Source organism: Pan paniscus, chromosome 17 (assembly GCF_029289425.2).
Source record: "Pan paniscus chromosome 17, NHGRI_mPanPan1-v2.0_pri, whole genome shotgun sequence".
Classification (NCBI taxonomy): Eukaryota; Metazoa; Chordata; class Mammalia; order Primates; family Hominidae; genus Pan; species Pan paniscus.
In genome coordinates, this window is record NC_073266.2 from 92,030,280 (window position 1) to 92,057,288 (window position 27,009).

Here is a 27,009-nt window from a genome sequence, read left to right on the forward strand (position 1 = left end):
AAGCATCTGATTGCTCTAAAGTTCTCAACTACTTCTTTGCTCATTATTTATTCTTACCTTGAGCCTATTAAATTTTGGTAACAGTAGTGTGTTATGGCTTCTACTCTAAATCACTTCTTTTTGCTATATACATATGTGTGTGTCTGTGTGTGTGTGTGTTTTTTTTTTTTAACCAAACCCTCTTTTCAGCAATAATCTCATTTATGGATACCTGAACGAATTTATTTAAAAGCCCAGTAGATATGATTAAAGGATGTATCTTCCACCAATGTTTACTTTTTGCAATGTTTGCAAAATGTGTAATATAGTTTTTTTGTTTTTATCATTCATGTACAATAATTATTATGAGAATTTAATCCAGAAGAAAAAATGTTAATACTTAAAGCTTTTTGGTTATAGCAAAGTGTCTATGGCCATACCACCCTGAACAAGCCTAATCTCATCTGGTTATGGCAAAGTAAATATTAATTTAAATTTTTATCATATTCTGTTGTAGAGAAATATGATTAGGATATGAGTAAGACTATTAAGTATAAAAATGTTACATTTAACAAAATTCTATGAGGGATGTGGAATAGAAATAAAAAATAAAAGAGGAGGCAGGGATGGGGGGGGGGCGGGGTGGCTCACGCCTGTAATCCCAGCACTTTAGGAGGCTGAGGCGGGTGGATCAGTAGGTCAAGAAATCGAGACCATCTTGGCCAATATGGTGAAACCCTGTCTCTACTAAAAATACAAAAATTAGCTGGGTGCGGTGGTGCGCACCTGCAGTCCCACCTCCTCGGGAGGCTGAGGCAGAATGGCTTGAACCTGGGAGGCGGAGCTTGCAGTGAGCTGAGATTGGGCTACTGCACTCCAGCATGGCAACAGAGCAAGACTCTGTCTCAAAATAAATAAATAAATAAATATAAAAAGAGGAAACAAACCATGTAAATTTTAAGGGAGGAGACAATTTTAACATTTTACTTTATGTGGGAACGTATACATCTCTTACAACTATTAAATTCATTTTTAAAAAATAATAACCCCCGAGCCATCACTCCTTAAAGAATGTGGTAGTGGTACAAGTTTAAAGAAAGTCTTTTGAGAACACTCTATTGGAAAAGTGAGCAGACCAGGGAATAACAATTTTACCCCCAAGAATTGTTGTAAAGATTAAAAAGGAAAGCGCTGTCGCAGACGCTCAAACACGGTGCTGGCTTTGCTTCCTTCATCAGTTCCTAGGGTCATGGGACACAAATACTAAAATATTTCCACTACTGGTAACGATGCTGGCGAACGCTTTCCTAATCCAGTTCAGACCGACCTCTCATTGGAGCTTGTGTGACCCGCAGGAGTCCGTGCCCCGACTCCGCCGGGACTGAAACGCAACGGGAAGTGCAGTGCTGGATGCGCAAGGGAATGGGAGCGTCGTGGGACCTCCGGAGCCTGGGCGATCAGAGGGTAGAGTCAGGGCCCCCTAGTTTTGGACTCCATTGCCGCACTGCAGGAGGCTTCTCGGACCCCACCGTTGAAGCACCAGGCCCCCCGCCCACCCAGGAGCAACCGGGAAACACAGCACAAACCCACAGCTCCCGACACGCGCTCCCGCGTGTCCTGCCTCCCCGAATCCCAACCCACGAAATCTCCGCCCCCTCGCCACGCCCACATCCCCCCCGTCCACAGTCGGGGAGGGGCGAGGAGACGTAAGCCTTGTGGACCAGGCCGGGATTGGTGGGCGGGGCGGAAATGGAGCTGGGAGAGGTGGCGTCGCCTTCCGCACCTGGCTCAGGGCGGAAATGGGGCGGGGAGTGAGTGACATCACCCCTCTGCCTCTGGCCGGATTGGTGGGCGTGGCGGGGGCGTGGCGGGGGCGTGGCGATGCCTGCCCCCCAGACAAGGCGGGGTTGGTGGCCAGGGCGACAGCGGGGCGGGCCAGCGCCGGGGGTCGTGGCCGGGACACGTGGTACGGAACCGGCGCCGCGCTTGCTGCTGGTAAGAGGGCCTTGCCTGGTGGGCCTTCCTTCCCAGGTGGGTCTTCCTGATGGACCTTCCTTCCTGGGTGGGCGCCCTGAGCTGGGAACGGGCTGGGCGGGGAGGACCCGGGTCAGCGGCGAGAGTCACGCCTCATTCGTGGGGCAGCGTGGGGCGCCCGGCTGCAGCCAGGCGAGAACAATGGTGTCCGGGCTGTTCCCGAGCGCGCGGTCGGGGGCCGAGGCCCGTGACGGCCATGGCCCCGGGGCCTCTCGCACCTCCGGGCCACTCGTGTCCCAGCAGCGCCGAGCGCGTCCCCGGTACGCAGGGACAAGCTGGGCGGCGCACTTGGCCTGAGCCTGCGTGGCCCTCCCTGTTGGAGTCGGGTGGAACGACCCGGGTTGCAGATGGGGTTGCGGGGAGCCGAGCGCTGGTCAGGCCACACCCCTCCCCAGGGGCCTGCTGAGAACTCCAGCCTTTCTCCAACGGATCCCTTTCCCAGAGACCTGGGGTGGGGGGTGTGGCGGGACAGAAGCCTCCCAGGTTCAAAGGGCCCTGGACAGGGTCCCTAGCTCCCGCCAGCATTTGAGGCAGCGTTTAAGGCTATAGGAGGAAGCGTCTGAGGGAAGACAAAATTCCCATGCCAGCTTGATGGTCTGGGGCAGGTGTCTTATTCAGTTGGCTTCAGTTTCCTCATCTGAAATAGAGACAATATTTGGTCCTCACAGACAGGGCCACCAAACCAAACTCCCCACCGCCTGCCAGGGTCAGATTCCGTAGATCATCCAAGCATAGACTGCAGGAAGAGGCGGAGAACCCGGGGCCTGCTACCAATACCTTCCTTGTCCCTAATGTTTGCAGGCAGGAGTGGAGAAAGAGAAGTCCACATTATGCTTAGGGATCAAGTTCTAGCTTGGGCAGATTGGAGATTCTTTTATTTGTTCTTAATCAGACATGAAGGTGTGATTCAGTTATTTGTGTTATATATGCCTTCAATTATCAAGGGACAGGGACTGAGATTCTCAGAACTAGAAGACTCATTTGTGTGTACTACTGACGGTTCCAGGTGCCACAGCAATTTCTCCTTCCCTCCACTAGTCTCAACATTTAAATCATGTTACTCCCTTGCCAGGCATGGTGGCTCATGTCTGTAACCTCGGCACTTTGGGAGACCAAGGCGGACAGATCGCTTGAGTCCAGGAGTTCGAGACCAGCCTGAGTAACACGAGGAAACCCCGTCTCTACAAAAAATACAAAAATTAGCTGGGTGTGGTGGTGCACGCCTGCAGTCCCAGCTACTTGGGAAGCTGAGGCAGGAGGATCCTTTGAGCCTGGGAGACAGAGGTTGCAGTGAGCCAAAATCACACCAATGCACTCCCGCCTGGGTGACAGAATGACAACCTGTCTCTAAATAAATAAATAAAGTTACTCCTTATGAACTTTAGATTTTTAGAGGGGAGTGAGGTGTCATTTAAAAGGATAATGCTTTTGCTCAATCCAGCATACTGCTTTCACCTTAATTAGTGGTGTTCTCCAGAGCATATAAAAATGGTTCCATTTAATGGCTTTGTAACGGGGGAGGTGGGGGGAAGTGAAACAGGAGTAACCCAGAAGTGTGAATGGGAGGAGAAACTGGAACCTGGCCTAGCCTCGTTTGACTGGATGAGTGATTAACAGGAGTTGCTTTTTAGCCCATCTCTGATGGTGGAACAATCTGATCCCTGTTTCCTCTCTTTTAGTGAAAGTTGTAACTTAGATAATTACAGTCATATGTTGCTTAAGGATGGGGATACATTCCAAGAAAATGCATAGTTAGGCGATTCGTTGTTGTGTGCACATCCTGAGCTGCGCTCACACAAACCTGGATGGTACAGCCTCCTACATACCTAGGCTATATGGTGTAGCCTATTGCTCCTAGGCTACAAACCCGTACATGTTCCTTTACTGGATGCTGTAGGCAGTTGTAACACAGTGGTAGGTATTTGTGTATCTAAACATATCTAGACAGAAAATGAACTTTTTAGCTCCATTATAATCTTTTGGGACCACCGCTGTTGTTGATGGAAATGTTATGTGGCACGTGACTATATTTTTGAGTGACTTTAGCTACAATGCCATTGGTTAATTTGACTACAAGAGAATAATATTAATGAGAATGTACCACAGTGAGCTTGGGATTTGTGGCATTTAATAACCAGGAACCCAAATGAAAATCACTACATGTAGCATATTGTCCTGCTAAATAGGATTTCCTTTAATGTGAACAGGTAGCTTCCCTGCGTACATTTTTGGCAACAGATGGATGACAGTGTTATTTATTAACACTGATAAACGCCTCTCCAGCGTGCTCATGGGCTCCATCTTACTTGAGGCTCCTCCAAATGAGTGCCTCAGCAGAAAGATCCGAGCTGGCTGGGAGGTATATAACCATTCCATGCTCTGTGGCTAGTGTTTGAAGAGGAGGAAGAGGGCACTTGAGAAGGCAGTGGTTGGATGTCCCACCCACATAGAAATCACATTTGCAACTTGCAGTGCCCTGCGATTTCATCACCCTGCACAGCAACAGCCACTTTTGAACAGTTGCCATGCTTGGTGTCGTGGTGGATAAAGTCACCTCTCTGTTGAGAAGTCACTTTGAAAGCCTATACCAAGGAAACAACGCTCTTTACCTGCAGCACGTCAGTGCACAGGCGTTTGTCTGGCAGGTAGACACGAGGCTGTAGTAGGTTCCTGTCACTCCACAGCTGTGACTCTGAGGCACTTCATGTCCCCGCAGTTTTGAATTTGCTCAGTACAGCTGTGTGCTTTCTGCTGCGGAAAGCCAATTATAAAAGTCCCAATACCAGAATCATTTTTCCATTGTATTCATTGTGACTAATAAAAAGAGTGTGAGGATGTGTTTTCACCTGTATCTGTGAGTGGGGCGGAAGTTGCTGGGTGTCACGCATGGAAGCGGGGTGAGAGCATGCGCCCTGGAGCCTGTGTGGCCTCTTGGTCAGGTGCTTGTGGAGGTTTAGCTGTTGCCCTTTGGCTGTTTCTGGAGTAAGATCATCAACTTTCTTAAACTGAATCTGGTTTTCCTTGGGCTCTGTCGTCTGTGTTGTGGGTTTGTGGTGGTGGACACAGGATGTGACATTCTTGCTGGGATCCCTGAAGTGACTATATCCTCTGCAATAACAGAAAGTGGAATTTATCTTTGTGCTTTAAGAGTGTAAAAATTTTTATTAAAGTACCAGTAAAACTGAAAGTGCCTACTTTTAGTTTTCACTGTATTTTCTTCAACTCAGGCCCTCCCTCTGTTGTTACCTGCCATCTGACATGGAATTTTGTGTAATTTTCCTTCCAAGTAAAGAAGGGAAGTTTAGCCCCAGCCTCTAACTGGTTCCCAAAGCTTTTGTCTCTGAAGCCGCAGTCACTTCCTGGAGCGTCTCTGGCTGAGGGTGTTGCAGTGCTGGCTGGGAGGGTGGGGCAACAATTTACAATTCTGAACACGTGCTTTCTGGGCAGGTCGACTGTCAGTCCCCACTAGAGACAGGACTGACCAGTTGCTCTTCCTTCCAAGAACCTTCGAGATCTGCGGTCTGGGGTCTGGTTGAAAGATGGCGGCCCTCACTACCCTGTTTAAGTACATAGATGAAAATCAGGATCGCTACATTAAGGTAAGGGAATATTCATTTTAGGAAACAGTAAAATCTGATTTAATCCCATGGGGCCCAGAGAAGTTGTCAAGAGCTAATATGAATTATGCCATTTAAATCCAGGGTTAGAAGATCTGCCTAGAGATCTGTTCATTAGCTTCTTATGGCATAGGTTACACTTTTGGTTTTTGACAAAGTGTTAATGTATGTTTCTAAGAATAGCAAATCTAATTGAAATTTTTGTTTCATCTCCATCAACAATTTCTTGTGATAGTTACAGATTAAATAGTTTGCATTAAGTATGTTCTAAGTAATTCAATAATGTTATATATTAATCTGTTTCTTGATGTTAACTTAGAGCATTATGTTTTAAAGTTATTCTTCATACACACATTACAGATGAAATCTTTAGAATTCTCATGCTAAAATTATACTTTAGAAAATTTGGCCATTGTCAGGATGATAAATAAGCTAATTTGGACTGTGGCAACATTGGGTATTTTCTGTATCTTTCAGTTGTAATTTAGTCACATTCAGATAAAAACTTATTTACGGAACCTGGTACATTTTACATTTACTTCCTCCTTAATCGTTAAAAATAAACCATGTGACATTTTTCTTTTGTACTCCAGTTCTTGGTACAGGGTTAGTACTGTAGCAGGACAAGCCACAGACAAAACCTCTCAGACACCGAGTTGTAGAAGGAAGGGCTTTATTCAGCTGGGAGCATCGGCAAACTACTGCCTTAAAATCCGAGCTCCCTGAGTGCACAATTTCTGTCCCTTTTAAGGGCTCACAACACTAAAGATTTCACATGAAAGGGTCGTGATTGATTTGAGCAAGCATGGGGTATGTGACAGGGGCTGTATGCACCGGTGGTCAGAGAGAAAGAGAACAGGGCAGGGAATTTCACAATGTTCTTTTATACAGTGTCTGGAATCTATGAATAACATCGGTTTTTAAGTCATGAGTTGATTTTTAACTACTAGGTTTAGGACAGCCAGGCCCGGGTCCGGTTTTGGGCCTGGCGCCGGACTGCCTGTCTTTGATTTCACTTCCTTGTTTTTTTTTTGTTTTTAAACAGGTACTGAGTATAAAACAATATGAGAGGGTCTCTCTCTTCCCTCAGTACAAACAGTTTTTAAAATCTTAAACCCAAAGCACACGTGCTGGGTCTGTCCTATTTCCAATCAGCCTGTTCAAACTCAGCAGCCACAGAGGGTGAGCCTGGAACATGGCAACGTTTCGGGAGCCTCTTCTCCCTCAAGGACACCTTTTCAGAATCCCTCGTTGCTTCTTGTCCACAAACAGAAACTCGCAAAATGGGTGGCTATCCAGAGTGTGTCTGCGTGGCCGGAGAAGAGAGGCGAAATCAGGAGGATGATGGAGGTTGCTGCTGCAGATGTTAAGCAGTTGGGCGGCTCTGTGGAACTGGTGGATATCGGAAAACAAAAGGTAGGAGGCAACATTCTTTGCATTGCAGGACCATAGACAGATTCTGCCTGAGGGGTTGACAAGATGCCACAAGTTCTTAAAAGATCTTTTGCTTCAAATACCCCACTCATCTTTAAAACAAAAAAGGAAGGGCCTGATTTGGATGGTAAGTTCTGTACGTGACTGCTTCAGTTGGATTGGGGCAAAGGTTTTGTGGCACTCAGCATTTTTCTCCAGGAAGGAGAACTGCTGACAGTTACTCAGGACTAAGTTAATGTAACAGTCATTCTCAGAGAATGGCTGAGATTCCCATCCCAGCAATCCATAAGCTTTCAAACTAGGAAGTTACACTTTATTCAAGTCCATTTAAAAATTATAAAGACGCCCCCCAACCCCTGGCTCCCCCTCACACACAGTGCTGCGTCCTTGAGCCTTATTTTTTTTTTTTTTTTTTTTTTTTTTTTTGAGACAGAGTCTCCCTCTGTCGCCCAGGCTGAGTGCAGTGGCGTGATCTCGGCCCACTGCAACCTCTGCCTCCCGGGTTCAAGCGATTCTCCTGCTTCAGCCTCCTGAGTAGCTGGGATTACAGGCGTGCGCCATTACACCCAGCTAATTTTTATATTTTTTCTAGAGACGGGGTTTTGCCATGTTGGCCAGGCTGGTCTCGAACTCCTGACCTCAGGTGATCCACCTGCCTCAGCCTCCCAAAATGCTAGGATTACAGGTGTGAGCCACTTTTTCATAAGAGATATTTTGTGTGGGGGTCTGTTGTTTTTCAGTGCAGGATTCTGACAGGTGACAATGGTTTGTTTTCTTGCTAAATGAACAGTCTCACTTTGTGGTACAGTAAGTACTCACGTCATCCATAGGTTCTTAGAAACTGCAACTTTAAGCAAGACAACATACAACAACAGGTCCTTGAATAAGGTAGTTTTGTTCACTTAAAGTCACAGTTTCTAAAAGCCTATCCATGAAGTTGAGTGAGGACTTACTGTGTGTGTGTATATATATGTGTGTTTTTTTTGTCTTTTTGTTTTTTTTTTTGTCGGGACGGGGTTTCTCCGTGTTTCCAGGCTGGTCTCAAACTTCTAGTCTCAAGCGATTTACCTGCCTTGGCATCCCAAATTGTCACGCCACCATACCCGGCCTCTTACTGTATGTTATTTCACTAGTTTATTTCAAATGATTTCAGCCTTATGTTAATTGCATGTTTCATGCCATATATTTTCAAAGTTTGTAATATTCTTTTATATTCTTTGATCTAATGATAAGCTATGGCTTATCTCGGTTCTTTGGCCTGATGATTTGGGTGTCAATCTGAAATCACAGCGCTAGAAGCTTGAGTGTGGCCATTCAGTTCAGCGTGTTCGTTTCATCAGAGGGAGAGAGTGGAGGCCAGGCAGCTCTGTCCACTGGGAGCCCACAGGAGGCTCATGCAGAGCAGGTTCATGCCCAGGCCTCCCGATTCCCCAGGCAGTGCTATTCATTTGAGGTTTTCTTCTGAAAACAAATTTAATAATTGACTTAGGGTATATTATAGCTTCCCACCAATTTTCCCCCATCTTTGGGAGAATAAACCAAGTTTCTTCATGTTGTTTCTTTTTAGGGTCAAACTCACCTTGCTCCCTTTCGTTGTTTTTTTTTTTCCTAATATATTGAAAAATCTAGGTGAGGTAAATCATTTTTAGGAGTTGTTTCATTACAATAGTTATATTTACTTCATTGATCACTGACATTGCTGTGCAATTCTTAAGAAAGGGCCTTTCATAAAAAACTAAATTACTGTTATACTATTTTGAATTACATAACACTGATTTTTATCAAGGAATTGAAAGATTTCATCATTCGTGGAATCTTCTGCAGAGATGCTTGCAGTGTGGGGTGACTACACATCTTCTGTTCTCTTCCCGCATGTCCATGTGGCAGTGGTGTTCTGTTTTTCAGAGTGATGATGACTTGATGCAGGGGTGAAGGTGGAAGTGGGTGTTTTCCTGTGTCAGCGCAGAAGTCAGAGTATTTTCAGCTGATGAAGGAAAGGTGATGTTGGGCGTTTCAGAACAATTTTACCTATGGGCCAAAGCAGTTTCTCAGAAAATGCTAAAGTATTTCACAGGAGCCCTATTGAACAGGAATTTATGTAGAGAAAATCTGTGGTCATTTGAAAATCATTTTTCTGCTCAGGCAAGCTGAGGGCCAGCTGGGACTGCCAAAGCCATGGGTTCCCTGGGACCAGAGCAGGGAGATTTCAGCAACAATTCTTTGTCCCTGGTGGCTACAGGCTGTCCTGGTGAGAACTGAGGCACAGATACAGCCACGGTGATGCTGGGACAAATGAGGGGCGTCAGGCCACATGCCACACACGCAGCCACAGTGCCGCTGGGACAAATGATGGGCATCAGGCCATACACTGCACACGCAGCCACACTGCCGCTGGGACAAATGAGGGGCGTCAGGCCATACACTGCACATGCAGCCACAGTGACGCTGGGACAAATGAGGGGCATCAGGCCATACACTGCACACGCAGCCACAGTGCCTTTGGGACAAATGAGGGGCGTCAGGCCATACACTGCACACGCAGCCACAGTGCCTTTGGGACAAATGAGGGGCGTCAGGCCATACACTGCACACGCAGCCACACTGCCGCTGGGACAAATGAGGGGCGTCAGGCCATACACGGCATACGCAGCCTCACTGCCGCTGGGACAAATGAGGGGCGTCAGGCCATACACTGCACACGCAGCCACAGTGCCGCTGGGACAAATGAGAGGCGTCAGGCCACACGCAGCACACTAGCAGCCTTCAGGTTGCAGGGGTTACTTAAATTACTGGGAACACAAATCCTGGATCCCACAAGAATCCCAGCCACCTGCCCAGTTTCATAAAGTGCTTGTACACTTAGAGCTGGAGGCCCTGCAGTTTGGAAGGGACACTTTTCTCAGCCTATCACCAGCACTGTCCTGATCCAGTTGTCATTTCAGTGACTGCTCATTTTACCTCTTAATTGCAAACTGTTCATTTAACTTCATTATCAATTTAGTTTTTGTGTTGTGTCTGTTAATACCTATTTTCATGAACAGTATTTCCTAGTAACTAGACTAATATATATGTATGTCATGTTTTAGTATGAACAGTCTCTTCCTCCTACAGCTAAACCCATCTCCTGCCACTTGCTTGTGACACTTTGTGATGATCATGGGGTATTTTCCTATTGGAATATAGGCACTGGTAGAGGAGCTACATGGCCACAGGAGTATTGCACAGCCTGAGTAGGCCATAGTCTAAAGTAAAAGGTGGAGACCACTGACCTGATGTGAAAACTGGAAAAGACCTAAGATTGATTTGCCTCCATTTAGATGCAGGGGCGGGCTGGGATGCCTGTCCCGTTCTCCATTCCTATGGGATTGTGGAATATTGGTAGTGCTTTTGGGACAAAGCTCAGAAGGCGTACCTGCTATCACTAACTTTTTAGAATGGCTAAATGTGAATTTAGATATAAAGATTTTTTTTTATATATCTTGGTTTATGGCATTTTCCATGCATAATTGTAATCAATGTACAGAATTTCAAAAATACCTCTTCTGATTTAAGATTACAGTTTATTTTAACCATCATTTCAGAAAATAATAAACTAAGTTGCATCCCGAACTCAGCCTGCGTGTTTTGTTATATAAAAGTCAAAGAAAAACCAGCCTTTAAGAATTTACCAAATCCAGCCAGGTGCAGTGGCTCATGCTTGTAATGCTAGCACTTTGGAAAGCCGAGGTGGGTGGTTTGCCTGAACTCAGGAATTCGAGACCACCGTGCGGGCAACAGCGAAACCCTGTCTCTACTAAAATACAAAAAATTAACCAGGCATGGTGGCCGGCACCTGTAATCCCAGCTACTTGGGCGGTTGAGACCTAAGAATTGCTTGAGCCTGGGAGGCAGAGGTTGCAATGAGCTGGGATCACGCCACTGCACTCCAGCCTGGGTGACAGAGCAAGATTCTGTCTCAAAAAAAAAAAAAAAAAAAAAAAAATTTACCAAACTGCCTGCAGTTGGCAAACATGTACATGTGCTCTGGAGTACAAGAAAGTAAGAAAGTAAATCTTAATTAGTGACTCCATTGAACAGTGTGCTCTTAAACTCTACAATAGAGGTTGATTGATAAGGACAGATAAGGAAGCTCAAGGTCTTTTAATAATCTCCGCCTTAAGCACTGAATTTCTTAAACAAAGGCTGTCCTTGGTTCCTTTCCTCTCCATGCTCAGCTCCCTGATGGCTCGGAGATCCCGCTCCCTCCTATTCTGCTCGGCAGGCTGGGCTCCGACCCACAGAAGAAGACCGTGTGCATTTACGGGCACCTGGATGTGCAGCCTGCAGCCCTGGAGGACGGCTGGGACAGCGAGCCCTTCACCCTGGTGGAGCGAGACGGTGAGCGCCGTGCGCCTATGCGTGCCCAGAGGAAAGGCACTGACTTTTGGAAAGTCATTGCTAGTCCGTTTTTCCATTTCCAGTACAGACCGTTTTTATTTTATTTTATTTATTTTATTACTTTTTAAAAATCTTTTTTTGAGACAGAGTCTCACTCTGTAGCTCAGGCTGGAGTGCAATGGCAAGATCTCAATTCACTGCAACCTCCGCCTCCCGGGGTTCAAGCGATTCTCCTGCCTCAGCCTCCCCAGTAGCTGGGATTATGGGCGCCCATCACCGCGCCTGGCTAGTTTTTTTATTTTTAGTAGAGACGGGGTTTCACCATGCTGGCCAGGCTGGTCTTGATCTCCTGACCTCAAGTGATCCCCCCCACCTCAGCCTCCCAAAGTGCTGGGAATACAGGCTTGAGCCACCACGCCAGGCACAGACTGTTTTTAACGTAAGCTAGAAATGGAGGTTTCTTACAGGTGCCTCTGTTGCTGAACTTTCAGAAAGCCTGCCTTTTCGTGTGCAAATGAGCCCCCCGTGGCTGGCGTCTGCCAGGCTTCCTCTACTGCTGATGCTTTTTCTCAGAATGCACATTTGGAGTCCAGGCAGGGCCTTCCTGAAAAGCCTGTCCCCTCGTCCCCCTCCCCCACCTTTACCAACAGCTGCTTCTACGGTATATGTTAGTGGCCTCCTTCACCCTGGCTGCCCCAGTGGGGGTGGCGATGTCCCTGTTATTCACCAAGTGCTTCCGTGGGCCGGGCACCTGCAAGCCTTTTGAGGCCCCTGCTGTGAGGGACCCCGCAGGCCAGCCTCTTTTCTTCCTGTTCCTTCTGGTGTAAAGGCCTTCTGCTTTCATTTCTGAATTTCCACATGTGCCTGCACGGGAGGCTTTGACCAGATGAAGAATCCTCCCACCCTCATGCTGGGCCCCTCTGGGCTAAGTTCCAGGCTCTTCTCATCGAAGCCCTTCCAACTGGATCATTGCATCTGTGTTCAAACCTTTCCTGGCCCAGTGTCAGTTGTGTTCATTACTGTGCAAAATTGAAAATGACTTTACTTAAAGCAACATTTTTTATGAGATGTAATTCCGTGTCATTGTCCTTGTCACGGTGGAATTACTAACTTGCGGTGGATTGTAGGATTAACCCTCTCTGTGCACTTGGGCGCCCCTCGAGCGTCAGAAACACATGTCTGCTTGGCTGTGCCCTCACTCCGGGAACTCGCTGTCTCTGAACAGAAGTCTTTGTCTTTGCTCCTTGTCCGCTGTCTTACAGTCTCCGTGGATGGCACCATCTCTCTGCCACCTGCACTGGGAACTGGGTCCCCATCCCTGCCAGGCTCTCCTCTGGGACCACTGCCCTTCCCACATTGAAAGCTTCCTGTCCCCCTCACCCACTCCGTGGCTGGGTCCTGCTCTCCACTTCTGGGCCTTCACGGTGCCACTCCTTTTCTGGGCTGCTCCCAGAGTGACCTCAACATGCCACTTCTCTTCTTGACTCCTCTTGGGGGACCCAGGATGGCACAGAGGGTCCCTCCCCTCACCTGCCTTCTGCCTGCCCCTTCTCCCACCTGTACCCAGCCACACAGGACCACATACAGCCCCCAGGAGCCTGTGCTGCTCCAAACTGCACCTGGGCACCTGCGCGGGCGTCAGCCCCATCACCGCTGCCTCGTCCTCTGTGAGGCCTGCCTCCAGCCATCCTCTTAGCCCTCCCTGTCCCAGCCTCAGTAGGCTCCTGACTGTCGAGGAAGCTAGAAGAGCACCTGTACTGTGGGAAAGCTTCACTGCCAGCTGCCCGGCCTCCCTCTCCTTGTCAGGGAGCCCTGGAGGGTGGGGGCAGGTCACATTTGTTGGCAGCTCTGAGCCAGCACCGTGCCAGCCACTGTAGTTGTTCAGCGTTTGTTGTAGGGATGAGGATTTTTTTTTAGAAAAGCTTATATTTGATCTTCAGTTTTTGTGAAAGGTTGGGTTTCATTCGTCAAAGGAAATTCCCCAGGTGGTGATGACTTTCAGCCTCATACTACCTTGGGCTGCGTCATGCTGAGACTGCGGGACCTGGGAAGCAGCCTGAGCCCTGGGAGGTCACGAGACTGGCCGGGCAGACCCAGGCCCACGAGAAGGCCACGCCTTGAGGACGGCTCCCTCCTCTGGTTCCATGAGGCCGGGACTGCGTGGCAGAGGATAGAGGAGGGGTGGGGCCTTGTCTTCAAGTTGTCGCTTGTGTTGTCAGCTTCCCCAGAAGCAATTGTGGTGAGGGGCCACTGTGACTGATGACGCTGATTAGAAGCAGCGTCTTGTCTGTAGTTTTAAGAGTGATAACTACAGAAAGAAAGAAGGAGAGGTTAAATGATAAACATGTTAGTTCTTTGTTTTTTAATCAAATTAGGTGTCACAATTGGGTGGGGGTGAGATTATGGTTCTTTTTTGACAACGGTGCCTTGAGGTTCCTAAGTGACTGGGCTTCCTGTCCCCATTGCTCCCTGCTGCTTCTGGTAAATGGGTTTTAATGAACTAAGCAGCTGGCTGCGACTCCCTGGAGTTAGACTGGAGGTCTCCACCCTGACCCAGCAGGAAGCTGTGCCCCCACCTGACCACCATGACCACGGTGGGAGAAGGAAGGGGTTCTCGGGAGCATCCACGTGGCCTATCTCTTTGATGATGCCAAATTCTCTGACAAATTTAACAATAGTGTTGGGTGGAGATTGGGGGCTCCTGATCGGAAGGGGAAGCCTCTCTCGTGTTTGCTTGGCTAAGGGGTTATCAGATGTGCACCTGGGACATGCTGCTTCTGGGTTCCTTGTAATCATCACTTTATGAATTTGTGGATTGCTGTTCTAGGCAAGCTGTATGGGAGAGGTTCGACTGATGATAAGGGCCCGGTGGCCGGCTGGATAAACGCCCTGGAAGCGTATCAGAAAACAGGCCAGGTATGTCCCCCACGCTGACTTCTGCCTGAATCCTGGGTTCCATCTGAGCCATACAAAGACAGGCTCTCTGTTCACACAACAGCTTGTAAGCTCACAGGAAAAGACAAGACAAGCGTCCCCCAGCCCTTATCAGCACAGATGACTCGGATGTAAGAGTACAGGTTTGTTTTCCAGCTTTAGGAAACATTCAAAGTGTAATTGTTTTACAGCTGCTTAAAGGTCACAATATTGGCGACTCAGCATGATTTTTGCCACCGCGTGAAATGTGACTTTTCAGTCCCTGCCTGTCTCCGTGAGTGTGGTCCCTTGCCAGGACGCAGTGCAGGCTCTGTGACATCACACAGGCCCCTCACTGTCTCTGTGTGGTTTACATCCTCCTAAAAATAAATTCTGATTTTTCAAATGTATTCTCTGGCTGGGTGCGGTGGCTCACACCTGTAATTCCTTTGGGAGGAATTCCTTTGGGAGGCTGAGGTGGGCGGATCACTTGGGGTCAGGAGTTCGAGACCAGCCCGGCCAACATGGTGAAACCCCGTCTCTACTCAAAATACAAAATTAACCGGGCATGGTGGTGGGCACCTGTAATCCCAGCTCCTGGGAGGCTGAGGCAAGAAAATCGCCTGAACCAGGGAGGCAGAGGTTGCAGTGAGCCGAGATCATGCCACTGCACTCCAGCCTGGGTGACAGGGTGAGACTGTGTCTCAAAAAAAAAAAAAGCATTCTCCTACCTGTGAAATATCTGCTCGTTGTTCAAAGTTTGCTAAAAAACGGACAAGTAGAGAGAAAAATACTTGCCTAGAATCCAAAGACAGTTAGTATTTTGAAATCTACCAAGATTTTCTGTTGCTTTTTGCCTAGTTGTGATCATGCTGTATAGACATCTTTGCATCTTGCTTTTATCTTGTATCATGATGACATAAGAATAAGATAAGCATTTTTGTCAAAGCATGGAATGTTCGGTCTGAAAAGGGTCTTAGCCCTGCTGGTCCGGGGGATTACTTTACATGGTGGGGAGGTGACACCCAGAACCACCTGGCCTGGTGCGGCCGAGCCTGCATGCTGGGCGGGAACTAGGAAGCCTCCCCAACCTCTGGCCCCGTGGAGCCCTCAGCCTCAGCTGCAGTGGAGGCACCTCGGGCTCTGGGGCAACCAAGTGTGACAGGTGGCTGTGCACGGGCAGAGGTCCTGTGGAAGATTTCATGTGACGGGCAGAAGAGGAGGGGGAGGCAGGGGAGGAAGTGCATCCAGGAACAGGGCTGTCTGGGGGCAGCCTGGGTGGTCGTGAAATAGGACTCAGTAGCCTTGAGTCCTCATTTAGGCCCTGATGTTCCTTAGCCTGCCTGGCCTTTGGCAAATCGCCAGCTTCATGCACAACCTCATTTTTCACCTTTGGGTGTGGGGGTCAGAGTCGGGAGAGCACCTGCGAAGCCACAATGATCCAGACACACGGCAAGGTGGGCACGTTCCCATCAGGCTCCTCGGGGAGAGCAGCGCTTCTGTGCCCGGGAGCAGCGAAGGTCACACAGGGGGACCCGCACCTCCTCGTGTCGGTGGCTCCACTGGTATAATCAGGACTCATGTGGCGTTCTTCGTGTCGTGGCCCTTATTGCAGAGGGAGCAGCACAGGCTTTCCTGGAAGCTCCCCTCGGTCATGTGGGGTGACTCCAGAGAGCCCCGCCTTGCGAGACTGGACCAGTCCAAGTGGCCTGGAGCCACAGCGGCCTGGCAGTACCTGGGGAGGGGGTGATGACAGGTGCACACGGAGGCCCATGTGGTCGGTCTGGAGAATGCCGGAGATGTGAAATACGTAATCCTGAGTGTGGCTTCTAGAAGGAAGGTTCGCAAAGCTGAATATCCACTCGTGCTGTTCCCTTCTCACAGGAGCTTCCTGTCAACGTCCGATTCTGCCTCGAAGGCATGGAGGAGTCAGGCTCTGAGGGCCTAGACGAGCTGATTTTTGCCCAGAAAGACACATTCTTTAAGGATGTGGACTATGTCTGCATTTCTGACAATTACTGGCTGGGAAAGAAGAAGCCCTGCATCACCTACGGCCTCAGGGGCATTTGCTACTTTTTCATCGAGGTACAGTGCCAAGCTGTACGGTTCACTTTTTTCTAATCCCTGAGTCTCCTGGTTCTTCCAAATGCAAAGTAGGCAAGGACCCAGAAGTCAGGTGCACAGGAAGCAGAAGCACAGGGCTCACTTAGTACCCCAATTCCCAGCTTCCATAAACCACCGTCATATACCAGGGTGGACAGCAACACTTCCAATGATCAGAAGTTAATCTCACAGCAGCATCAAGCTAGGACAGTGTGATTTGTAATGTTGCTTTGGAGCGGCTGAGAGGGGATTAAATGCTAGTTCATTTCAGAAGATGCAAACACATACAAAGCATTTTAGAAACACTTCCTTTTGAAGGTGGAAATATTTATATGTTAGCACTTAGGCTCCTTATCCCATGACTAAGTGACTGCACGGGAAAAAGAGAAACCAAGGCCGGGTGCAGTGGCTCACACCTGTAATCCCAGCACTTTGGGAGGCCGAGCCAGATGGATCACTTGAGGTCAGGAGTTTGAAACCAGCCTGGCCAACATGGTGAAACCCCGTCTCCACTAAAAATACAAAAAGTTAGCCAGGTGTGGTGGCGGGTGCCTGTAATCCCAGCTACTCGGGAGGCTAAGGAAGGAGAATCACTTGAACCTGGGAGGTGGAGGTTGCAGTGAGTGGAGATTGCACCATTGCACTCCAGCCTGAGCTACAGAGCGAGACTCTACTTCAAAAAAAAAAAAAAAAAGAGAGAGAAACCGAGGCAGCACCAAGAGTGGGAAGGGACAGGCCTGGCTAGATTCTGCCGTTCACTGGCTGGTGGTCATCTCCCAATACCCCACAGGATGACTGTGGTGATTAAATTAGGTCCTGTCTGCAGACGTCATTTATAACCTGAACAGTGCTAGAAATCACTGCAGTTGCTGCCCTGAGCCCTCACTCTGAGCAAGGTACTGTTCTGGTTTTAAAAGTGGCTGCCTGTCATCCCTGGTGCTGGGAGGAGCACTACGCCTCTTCTCATTTGCAGGCGAGGAGGCCGGGCACTCAGCAGGCAGCTGCCCTACGCTGGGTATGCAGCTGCTCAGTGCAAGGGCGAGGTCCGACCCCAGGTCTCCGGCTCCAGGCTTGTGGTGGGTCTCATTCATGTTGGGCTGCCCTCTCAGCAGAGGTGCAGGGTCTTTGTTAAACTTCTAGCAAAGGCTTTGAGTGGTAGGCAGATTGCCCTGTGGAATGCTTGTACCTGTGGCTAGTGTTACCGTCTTATCTGTGGTTGGCATATGCCACAGATAAGCTGGTATTTTTTTGTTCCTGCCTAGGTTTTTAATTTGGGAAATGCCTTGCTTTGCTCCCTGAGGGAGCAAATTTTGATTTGGAAAATTGTCAGGCCTTGTAAATGCTCTTTGTTGAATTCACTGTCACATGATAAAAATAAGCTCCCACTAGGCAGCCAGATACAGTGGCCTTTGTTTCCGTGCAGGTGGAGTGCAGCAACAAAGACCTCCATTCTGGGGTGTACGGGGGCTCGGTGCACGAGGCCATGACTGATCTCATTTTGCTGATGGGTAAGCGCGGGATGGCATTCAGTCCGCAGTTGAGGGGAAGTGGATGGGCGTGACTTCCAGGCTGTCTGTCATCAGCATTGGGTGCATTTCAGCATTCCACATGAACCAACTTCTGTCTCAGTTTCCTACTGTGCCTCTCCCTCCTTCCACTCACTTGTCCCTCTGAGAGGCCCCCTTGTTTTATTTTTGCCCCTGAAACCCTCCTGTGCCTGTCACCACCTGGTGAAACCTTGCCCTGCCTCCAGCACCCAACTCAGTCGCCCCCAGGTCCTGTCTGGCCAAGCCCCTCGAGGCACGTGGTGCTGTCCTTCCTCTGGTGTGGTCATTTTCCATCTCTCGCAGGGCGTGTGTTTTGGCCGGTCTTATGTATAACTGGCCCCATCCAGGTCCCCCTGTCTGATCAGCTCTTTGAGAGCGGGCATCCCATCGTGCTGTTCCTGGCGTCCTGCTCTGAGACCAAGCACAGCCCTCCCTTCCCGCACCTTCCACAAGCTCTCCATTCCTCCCCGCCGATGCCAGCTGCCTGTGTGACATCCACTCTGTTATACCCACAGTTTACCCCCCTCAGCTCAGGAGCAGCTTGTTTCTTGTGGAATGCGCATTAAAAAGGCACACGGGGCAGTGCGGTGGTTGTTAGAGTGGGGCTGCGTGAAGCCAGTCTGCTGGTTTGCGTCGTGGTCTATGACCAAGGACAATTTCCTTTCCCCACTTGTTCCTCAGTCTCCTTACCTGAGAAATGGGAATGCCCAAGCTGCTCCCTCATTGGCTGTTTGGCTGATTACATCACTGGCTGAGCCTGAGGCCCCGGACGGTGCCTGACAGGCGATACGTGCATGGGATGCATCTGCGAGCATCATTCTGTGGACCCCTGTGGCTGCTCTTGGCCCCTCCTCAGCCACGTGGCTGTGGGGCCTGAGCCGCATCTCTCCTGAGCCCGGCTCCCTGGGGTCGGTGCAGGAAAGAGCAGCTCGTCTTGGTGCGGCCTCCCCTGAGTGCTGTAACCCTCTCCGGCTTCCCTCAGGCTCTTTGGTAGACAAGAGGGGGAACATCCTGATCCCCGGCATTAACGAGGCCGTGGCCGCCGTCACGGAAGAGGAGCACAAGCTGTACGACGACATCGACTTTGACATAGAGGAGTTTGCCAAGGATGTGGGGGCGCAGATCCTCCTGCACAGCAACAAGGTCTGGTTCAGGGCTCGACTCTGCCACCTGCCCGGGCCACGCTGTGACACAGGTGTCCCCCAGGCCCTGTCACCTTCCCTGGGTCCAGGGGGTCTCTGAGGGAAGAGCTGGAATGTCCAGTGCACATGAGTCACTCAGAAAGCAGACTGTGACCAGGTTGCTGGTCGTTGGAATTTTTTAGTTTCAAAATCTACTTTTGATTCCATCAGACCTGGAGAAGCACGCAGAGGGGACATGGGCTGGCTCCTGCTGGCAGCGGCTCTGCTGTGTTTGTGTTTATAGAGTAACCTCCTTACCGCTGGGCCCAGGGCTCATTTAAGCCACATCAGAGCCGAGTGCTAGGTGGAAACTGTGCCGAACGTTTACCTAACTTAGGGGAAAAGTGGGTCATGACTTTTCTCTTAATAGGCTGTAGGTTTATGTGGTACAGATGTAAGTTCCGCAGGCTGTAGGGTTATGCGGTATAGATGTAAGTTCTGCGGGCTCTAGGTTTATGTGGTACAGATGTGAGTTCTGTGGGCTATAGATTTATGTGGTATGGATGTAAGTTCTGCAGGCTGTAGGTTTATGTGGTATGGATGTAAGTTCTGCAGGATGTAGGTTTATGTGGTATGGATGTAAGTTCTGCAGGATGTAGGTTTATGTGGTATGGATGTAAGTTCTGCAGGATGTAGGTTTATGTGGTATGGATGTAAGTTCTGCAGGCTGTAGGTTTATGTGGTATGGATGTAAGTTCTGCAGGCTGTAGGTTTATGTGGTATGGATGTAAGTTCTGCAGGCTGTAGGTTTATGTGGTATGGATGTAAGTTCTGCAGGATGTAGGTTTATGTGGTATGGATGTAAGTTCCGCAGGCTATAGGTTTATGTGGTATGGATGTAAGTTCTGCAGGCTGTAGGTTTATGTGGTATGGATGTAAGTTCCGCAGGCTGTGGGTTTATGCGGTATGGATGTAAGTTCTGCAGGCTGTAGGGTTATGTGGTATGGATGTAAGTTCTGCAGGCTGTAGGTTTATGTGGTATGGATGTAAGTTCTGCAGGCTGTAGGTTTATGTGGTATGGATGTAAGTTCCGCAGGCTGTGGGTTTATGCGGTATGGATGTAAGTTCTGCAGGCTGTAGGGTTATGCGGTATGGATGTAAGTTCTGCAGGCTGTAGGGTTATGTGGTATGGATGTAAGTTCTGCAGGCTGTAGGTTTATGTGGTATGGATGTAAGTTCTGCAGGCTGTAGGTTTATGTGGTATGGATGTAAGTTCTGCAGGCTGTAGGTTTATGTGGTATGGATGTAAGTTCTGCAGGCTGTAGGTTTATGTGGTATGGATGTAAGTTCTGCAGGCTGTAGGTTTATGTGGTATGGATGTAAGTTCTGCAGGCTGTAGGTTTATGTGGTATGGATGTAAGTTCTGCAGGCTGTAGGTTTATGTGGTATGGATGTAAGTTCTGCAGGCTGTAGGTTTATGTGGTATGGATGTAAGTTCCGCAGGCTGTGGGTTTATGCGGTATGGATGTAAGTTCTGCAGGCTGTAGGGTTATGCAGTATAGATGGAAGTTCTGTGCCATTGAGTCAGCCAGCATCAGTTGAATTAAGCAACTCAGCCCCTGGGACACAAGGGAAATAAGGCCCGGCTGGGCTCTTGAGTTTTGTCTCCCAGAGACAGACAGGCAAGAACTCTGGAAGGATGTGCTGAGGGCCACGCTGGGCAGTACCAAAGGCTGTGGGCCTGCACGAGGGGAGGGTCATGGTGCTGGGAACGGCTGAGGCTCATCAGGGTCCTGTCAGCCAGCAGAGGTGCAGGGCAAGGCTGGCGTGCCCGGTCAGCAGGAGCACAGACATATCAGCTGCTTAGGGACAGGTGGGCAGCAGGGTGAGGCCTGGGACTGAGACTGACATGCCGGCCTGATGGCCTGGGCGCTGCCGTGGAGCTCCGGGTCTTCCAGGAGATGGTGAGCCTGGCCAGGATTTGAGTTCATCAGATCTCACATTGGGAAAGATCATGGGTCAGGATGTCGGAGCTGAGTCGGTGGAGCTAGGAGACCCGTGAGGCTGTTGCAGGCACGGGAGCCTTGGCTGGCATCAGGAAGGAGCCTCTGGAATAGGAAGAGAAGGTCCCCACTGGCAGTGACTGGACAGTGATGTCAGGGACCGAGGGGTTGGGCACGGGGAGGAGCGGGCCTGGGAGAAGGTGGGTCTATTTCTCCTGCCCTGACCCTCAGGCTCGTGTTTGCTTCTGTGTACAGTGTTTTAGGGCCTTGTCTATTCCTCCCAGATAACACTGAGCTGTTTGGTTGACAAACAGAAATCTACACATTCAGTGGCTAAGTCACTGAGGAACCTTCTGGAAGCCCCTTTGGGGGCACACCTACTCTCTTGACCCACCTTCTGCTACTGCAGGGACACGGGGGGCGGGGGCAGGCAGGAAGGTCATGATGTTGATGACACACTCGGGAAACAGGAGATGAAGTCTCTCCTGGTCTGAGGAGATGGCATCATCGGTATTCAGGGGGCCGTACCAGATGTGCTGGTCAGCCTGGCTCCCCTCTCTCAGTAGGAACGGGCTGCTCGCCTGTGTCCCATGGGCCTGGGAGAGGCCTGCACACAGCCTGGGCTGCATCCCCTCTTACTCCTGGTGCCTCTGGCTCATCAAGAGCTCCAAAGTCTGTGGGACCTTGACACCCCCAGTTCTACAGGTGCTCAGTGGCCAGCGTGGCTCTCCTAGTTCTGCCAGGTGGACCTGAGCCACCCACGCTGCAGCGACGGGCAGTGAAATGCCTCACCTGAGGGTGTGCAGCCTGTCAGGGGCCTCCTTTGTGCTGAGTCACTCACTGCAGTCGCACCTGCACCTGGACCTCCTGCCTGTGGTTGTCAGGGTCCTGGGCCAGGCCCTGTCTCATACCGCTGATTTCCCAGACAACATTCCCAGCTCCTCGGTGAGCAGACAGGGCTGGCACCGAATGCCTGAGATGTCCCTGACCCTCTGATTTTTCTGCAGAAAGACATCCTCATGCACCGATGGCGGTACCCGTCTCTGTCCCTCCATGGCATCGAAGGCGCCTTCTCTGGGTCTGGGGCCAAGACCGTGATTCCCAGGAAGGTGGTTGGCAAGTTTTCCATCAGGCTGGTGCCGAACATGACTCCTGAAGTCGTCAGCGAGCAGGCATGTGGGGCTGGGACACGGGGTGGGGGCCAAGAGCTACTGTGTCCGGGCAGAGACTTGGGTAATAAAGGCTGTTACTCGACAGACACCCGGGCCATGCATGCCCCTGCTTCCTGGCTCTGGCCAAGTCAGTAATTATGACAGTCACGGTTCAGAAGCTAATCAAAGATAATGCATCACATGTAAGTGACCTTTGTTACTGATGAGGCAGGCCAAAATCTGGCCTTTGACCTCACCTCAAGGCTCCAGGCCAAACACCAACGTTGGGCCAAGTGTGTTCTGGTCAGAGTACCGGAGCCGCCCCTTACCATGGTGGCTTGTGGAGGGGACTCTGGTGGCTGGAGGTCAGCCCAGCTTCTGACTGTCCCCCTCAGCTGGGATTCCTGGGGAGATGGAGTCTTCCCACTGGGAATGGGAGGGTGGGGCTCGCCCTTCATGCTGAATACTGAGGTCTTGTCATGAGGAGGTGTCCCCGGGTCAGCGCCTGGCTCTATCCTGGGTCTGGATGCAGTGTAGCCTGTGGTCATTGATTTTATGAAGTACCTCGGTCTGCTCAGGCTGCCACAATAAAGACCACAGACGCGGTAGCTTACGTGGCAGAAACGGATTCCTCACTGTTTTGGAGGCGGATGAGTCCAGGACCAAGGTGCCGGCAGCTGTGGCATCTGACGAGGGTTCCTCCTGGCCGTGGCCGCTGCCCTCGCTTGTCCTCACATGGCAGAGGGCAGGCTCTCGGTATCTTCTCACCCAGGCCCACCCTTCTGGCCTCATTTAACCTTTGTCTAAATAAGGTTTAGAAAGAGAAAAAAAAAACTACTAAAGAAAAAAAGCTAGGCTTTTAAAGAATTCAAGTTAGTTTTATTCAGGCGTCTCACTGAGGAACGCGGACTGCGGCCCGGGGCCCAGGAGCAGCCTTGGAGAGGTTTGGCCGGGCTGCTCCGAGAGAGCGGCTCAGCCCGCAGCTCATCTGCAGGTGGAGGAGCTTCGGTGCGTGCAGAATCACATCGCACCTGTCAGATGTTACATTCCAGCCAAGCCACGCTGCGCCTCGGTGTAAGAGCACATGTGGTCAAAGGTCACAGAGGCGCAACCACTAATGCGGTCAGGTGCTATCTTATGTGTGGGAAAAGGTAAGGACAGGGTCATTTATCTCCTAAGGAATGCAGCGACTCGGGCAAGAGGCAGGGGTGGTGTGTGCTCCCCCGTTTTGTCTTCAAAGCATCTTTCCTGAGAGCTACAGGTAGTGGCAGGGTGGAGCCTGTGAAATAGGCCGGCAAGCAGAATGGTGCAAACGCAGCTTCTCACATTTGTGACTTTGTCTCACACCTTAGTTACTTCTGTTAAGTCCCCAAGTGTAGTCATAATGGAGTTTAGGGCTTAAATATATGAATTCTGGGGGCACGCAAACATTCTGTCCATAATATAAAGCAGGTCAGGGAAGATTGTTTTTAAACTTAATTTAAATAGTATCATCCTTTAGAAGATCTTTGGAAAGAGTGAATTGCTTGATATTAAAACTTTGTCTTTTACTTTGAAATAACTGGGTTTTATTTTTTGATAAGAAGTCCCCTCTTTCTGGCCAGGCGCGGTGGCTCACACTTGTAATCCCAGCACTTTCGGAGGCCAAGGCGGGCGGATCACGAGGTCAGGAGATCGAGACCACGGTGAAACCCCGTCTCTACTGAAAAGACAAAAATTAGCCGGGCGTGGTGGCGGGCGCCTGTAGTCCCAGCTGCTCAGAGAGGCTGAGGCAGGAGAATGGCGTGAACCCGGGAGGCGGAGCTTGCAGTGAGCCGAGATCACGCCACTGTGCTCCAGCCTGGACAACAGAGCGAGACTCCGTCTCAGAAAAAATAAAAAATAAAAAAAGAAGTTTCCTCTTTCCTTACTCTAGTTATGTAGCTCAGTATTAAGCAACAGAAAATGAGACTCATCGTAGACTCAGCATAGACCCATCACAGACCTGTCAGAGGCCGATTGTAAGCTCGCTGTAGACTATGATAGCAGACCCGTAGGTCACTAGCACTGGATCAAATGCAAGCTTATAAAGCATTGTATACCTCTATTCTATTTGTGGTTTAGGTCACAAGCTACCTAACTAAGAAGTTTGCTGAACTACGCAGCCCCAATGAGTTCAAGGTGTACATGGGCCACGGTGGGAAGCCCTGGGTCTCCGACTTCAGTCACCCTCATTACCTGGCTGGGAGAAGAGCCATGAAGACAGGTTGGACGCTCTCCTTGTGGATGATGCCGCGCAGGGCCCTTCGCACGTCTGATAGGACTCTGCTATATCGTGTGGGCGTGTAGCTATGTCGGGGGCACTGCTGTATCGTGGGGGCATGTAGTTAAGTCAGCATGAGGACAGCCAGTGTGTGGGATGAGCCTGGACCCCTGGCGGACCTTGAACACGGGCTTGCTGTCCCCAGGGCCTTGCACAGCATCTGACTGAGTGCTGCTGAGTAGTGGTCTGAGACAGATCCCCAGCCTTAGGGCCCCAAAGCTCACCGTTTATTTTATTTCATTTCCCCCTAGTTTTTGGTGTTGAGCCAGACTTGACCAGGGAAGGCGGCAGTATTCCCGTGACCTTGACCTTTCAGGAGGCCACAGGCAAGAACGTCATGCTGCTGCCTGTGGGGTCGGCGGATGATGGAGCCCACTCCCAGAATGAAAAGCTCAACAGGTGAGAGTCCAGGGTGCGGCCCAGGTTGGTGTCTCCTGCACAGCGTCCCTCTCGCCCCTTCCCCTTCCCCCCATGTGCAGCTGCCAAGAGAAGCAGGTGGGGGCGATGGCCCCGTGACCTGCCCTCCTGTATTTGTGTGAAGTGGGAACTTCAGATGGGAGGCAGGACGAGGCCTTGCAGGAGAGGGGTGCTAAAAACAAGGTTCATGCAGTGTTTATCTCTGCATTCATCTGCCCCTCTCTCCATTTCCTTTTTTTTCTGTTCATTTTTCTGTTTCCTTTTTGAGGAATTGCAGTGTCATTGCTAACTGCACACGTTGCTGCTTTGACACATCCCTGACTTGGGCGGACGTAATGGGAATTCTTCCCACAACGGGGCGGGTGCAGCCTCTGAGCCAGCCTTGGGAGCAGGAGAGGCCCACCAGGCAGGGGTCTCGGGTAGTTCCGGGGGAGGCCTCTGGCCCCTAAAATTGCTGAGGAGGGCAGAAGGCAAGAATGCATCCTGGGGTAACCAAGGCAGACGATCAAGGACTAAGACAGAGGCAAAGACCCTGCAGGAAGGAGGGAGGGGGAGACAGAGACCTGGCTGCGAGGACCAGTGGGGAGGCCTGGTCTTCAGAAACAAGCGGATAATGGGAGGAGCCCACGATCCAAGCTTGACATTTACTACCGGGGCACTAGGGGACCAGGATTGGTCTCTGGGCTGGGCAGTCAGACTGAAGCTGCACTTGAGAACCGGGGTGCTGAATTCTGAAGGCAAGCAGGGCTCAGGGCCCCCAAGCTGGGATGGGGGATGCTCCCCAGGAAGAAGGCAGAGTGTGTCTGGGCTCGGGAGGAGTCACCCCACACCTGGGTGTTGGCTCACGACACCAGCCAACACAATGATGTGTTCCTCTCTACTAGGCATAACTACATAGAGGGAACCAAGATGCTGGCCGCATACCTGTATGAGGTCTCCCAGCTGAAGGACTAGGCCAAGCCCTCTGTGTGCCATCTCCGACGAGAAGGAATCCTGCCCTCACCTCACCCTTTTCCAACTTGCCCAGGGAAGTGGAGGTTCCCTCTTTCCTTTCCCTCTTGTCAGGTCATCCACGACTTTAGAGAACAGACACAAGTGTATCCAGCTGTCCACGGGTGGAGCTACCCGATGGGCTTATGAGTGACCTGGAGTGACAGCTGAGTCACCCTGGCTAAGTTCTCAGAGTGGTCAGGATGGCTTGACCTGCAGAAGATACCCAAGGTCCAAAAGCACAAGGTCTGCGGAAAGTTCTGGTTGTCGGCCGGGCACCATGGCTCACACCTATAATCGAGCACTTTGGGAGGCCAAGACAGGAGGATCGCTTGAGGCCAGGAGTCTGAGACAAGCCTAGGCAACAAAACAAGACTCTGTCTCTACAAAAAGTTTAAGAAATGAGCCAGACATGGTGGTGTATGCCTGTAGTCCCAGCCACTCAGAAGGCTGAGGCAGGAGGATCACTTGAGACCAAGAGTTTGAGCCTGCAGTGAGCTGTGAATGCACCACGGCACTCAAGCCTGGGCAATGTAGCAAGATCCTGTCTCTACAAGAAATTTTTTAAAAATGAGCCAAGTGTGGTGGTGCATGCCTGTAGTTCCAGCTACTCAGGACACTGACGTAGGAGGGTTGCTTGAGACTGAGAGTTGGAGGCTGCGATGAGCCATGAATGCCCCACTGCATTCCAGCCTGGGCGACAGAACGAGACCCCATCTCAAAAAAAATAAGTTCTGGTTGTCATTGAATTGGGATAAACAGAGAGCTTGATGCTTTCTGCCTTCTGTCTCAGGTGATGCATTGCACATTTGGGATATTTGGAAAGGAAATGAGGAAAGAAATCAGGGCCTCCTCTGATCTCTCGCTATCTGCGGGTCCTGTCCTTTTCTCGAGACCTTCACCATTACTGGCGTTTTCCTGTCTTCTCTTTAGTATGATCCCTCAAAACCTCACTAACTGGAAGGATGATTTTGTCTCAGTTTGTACTCCTAAATAAAAAGTAAACATGACACCTCTAAAA

The 27,009-nt window shown here is 50.2% G+C and overlaps 1 protein-coding gene across 8 annotated transcripts; it reads left to right on the forward strand.

Moving 5' to 3' along the window:
- Positions 1-1,827: 1,827 nt before the first annotated feature.
- CNDP2 (carnosine dipeptidase 2) lies at positions 1,828-27,009 on the forward strand. Of its 8 annotated transcripts, none has more exons than XM_008952684.5 (12): positions 1,828-1,974; positions 5,461-5,612; positions 6,903-7,046; positions 11,279-11,441; positions 14,269-14,357; positions 16,239-16,439; positions 17,881-17,965; positions 18,987-19,147; positions 22,136-22,300; positions 24,383-24,524; positions 24,833-24,980; positions 25,883-27,009. In XM_008952684.5, the coding sequence occupies exons 2-12, from the start codon at positions 5,553-5,555 to the stop codon at positions 25,950-25,952; spliced, it is 1,428 nt and encodes a 475-aa protein (XP_008950932.1). In that variant the 5' UTR covers positions 1,828-1,974; positions 5,461-5,552; the 3' UTR covers positions 25,953-27,009. The 8 variants fall into 8 exon arrangements, with proteins under 8 accessions (XP_008950932.1, XP_063453434.1, XP_008950934.1 ...); XM_008952686.5 differs by having other exon boundaries at positions 1,844-1,974; positions 5,516-5,612; XM_008952685.5 differs by having other exon boundaries at positions 1,849-2,010; positions 5,516-5,612.

Excerpts from the sequence above, each read along its gene's own strand:
- CNDP2 (XM_008952684.5), top strand. The coding sequence starts at position 5,553 with ATGGCGGCCCTCACTACCCTGTTTAAGTACATAGATGAAAATCAGGAT. Across the intron at positions 14,358-16,238 it reads CGTATCAGAAAACAGGCCAG|GAGCTTCCTGTCAACGTCCG; the intron begins GTATGTCCCCCA and ends CCCTTCTCACAG. Across the intron at positions 24,981-25,882 it reads CAGAATGAAAAGCTCAACAG|GCATAACTACATAGAGGGAA; the intron begins GTGAGAGTCCAG and ends CCTCTCTACTAG.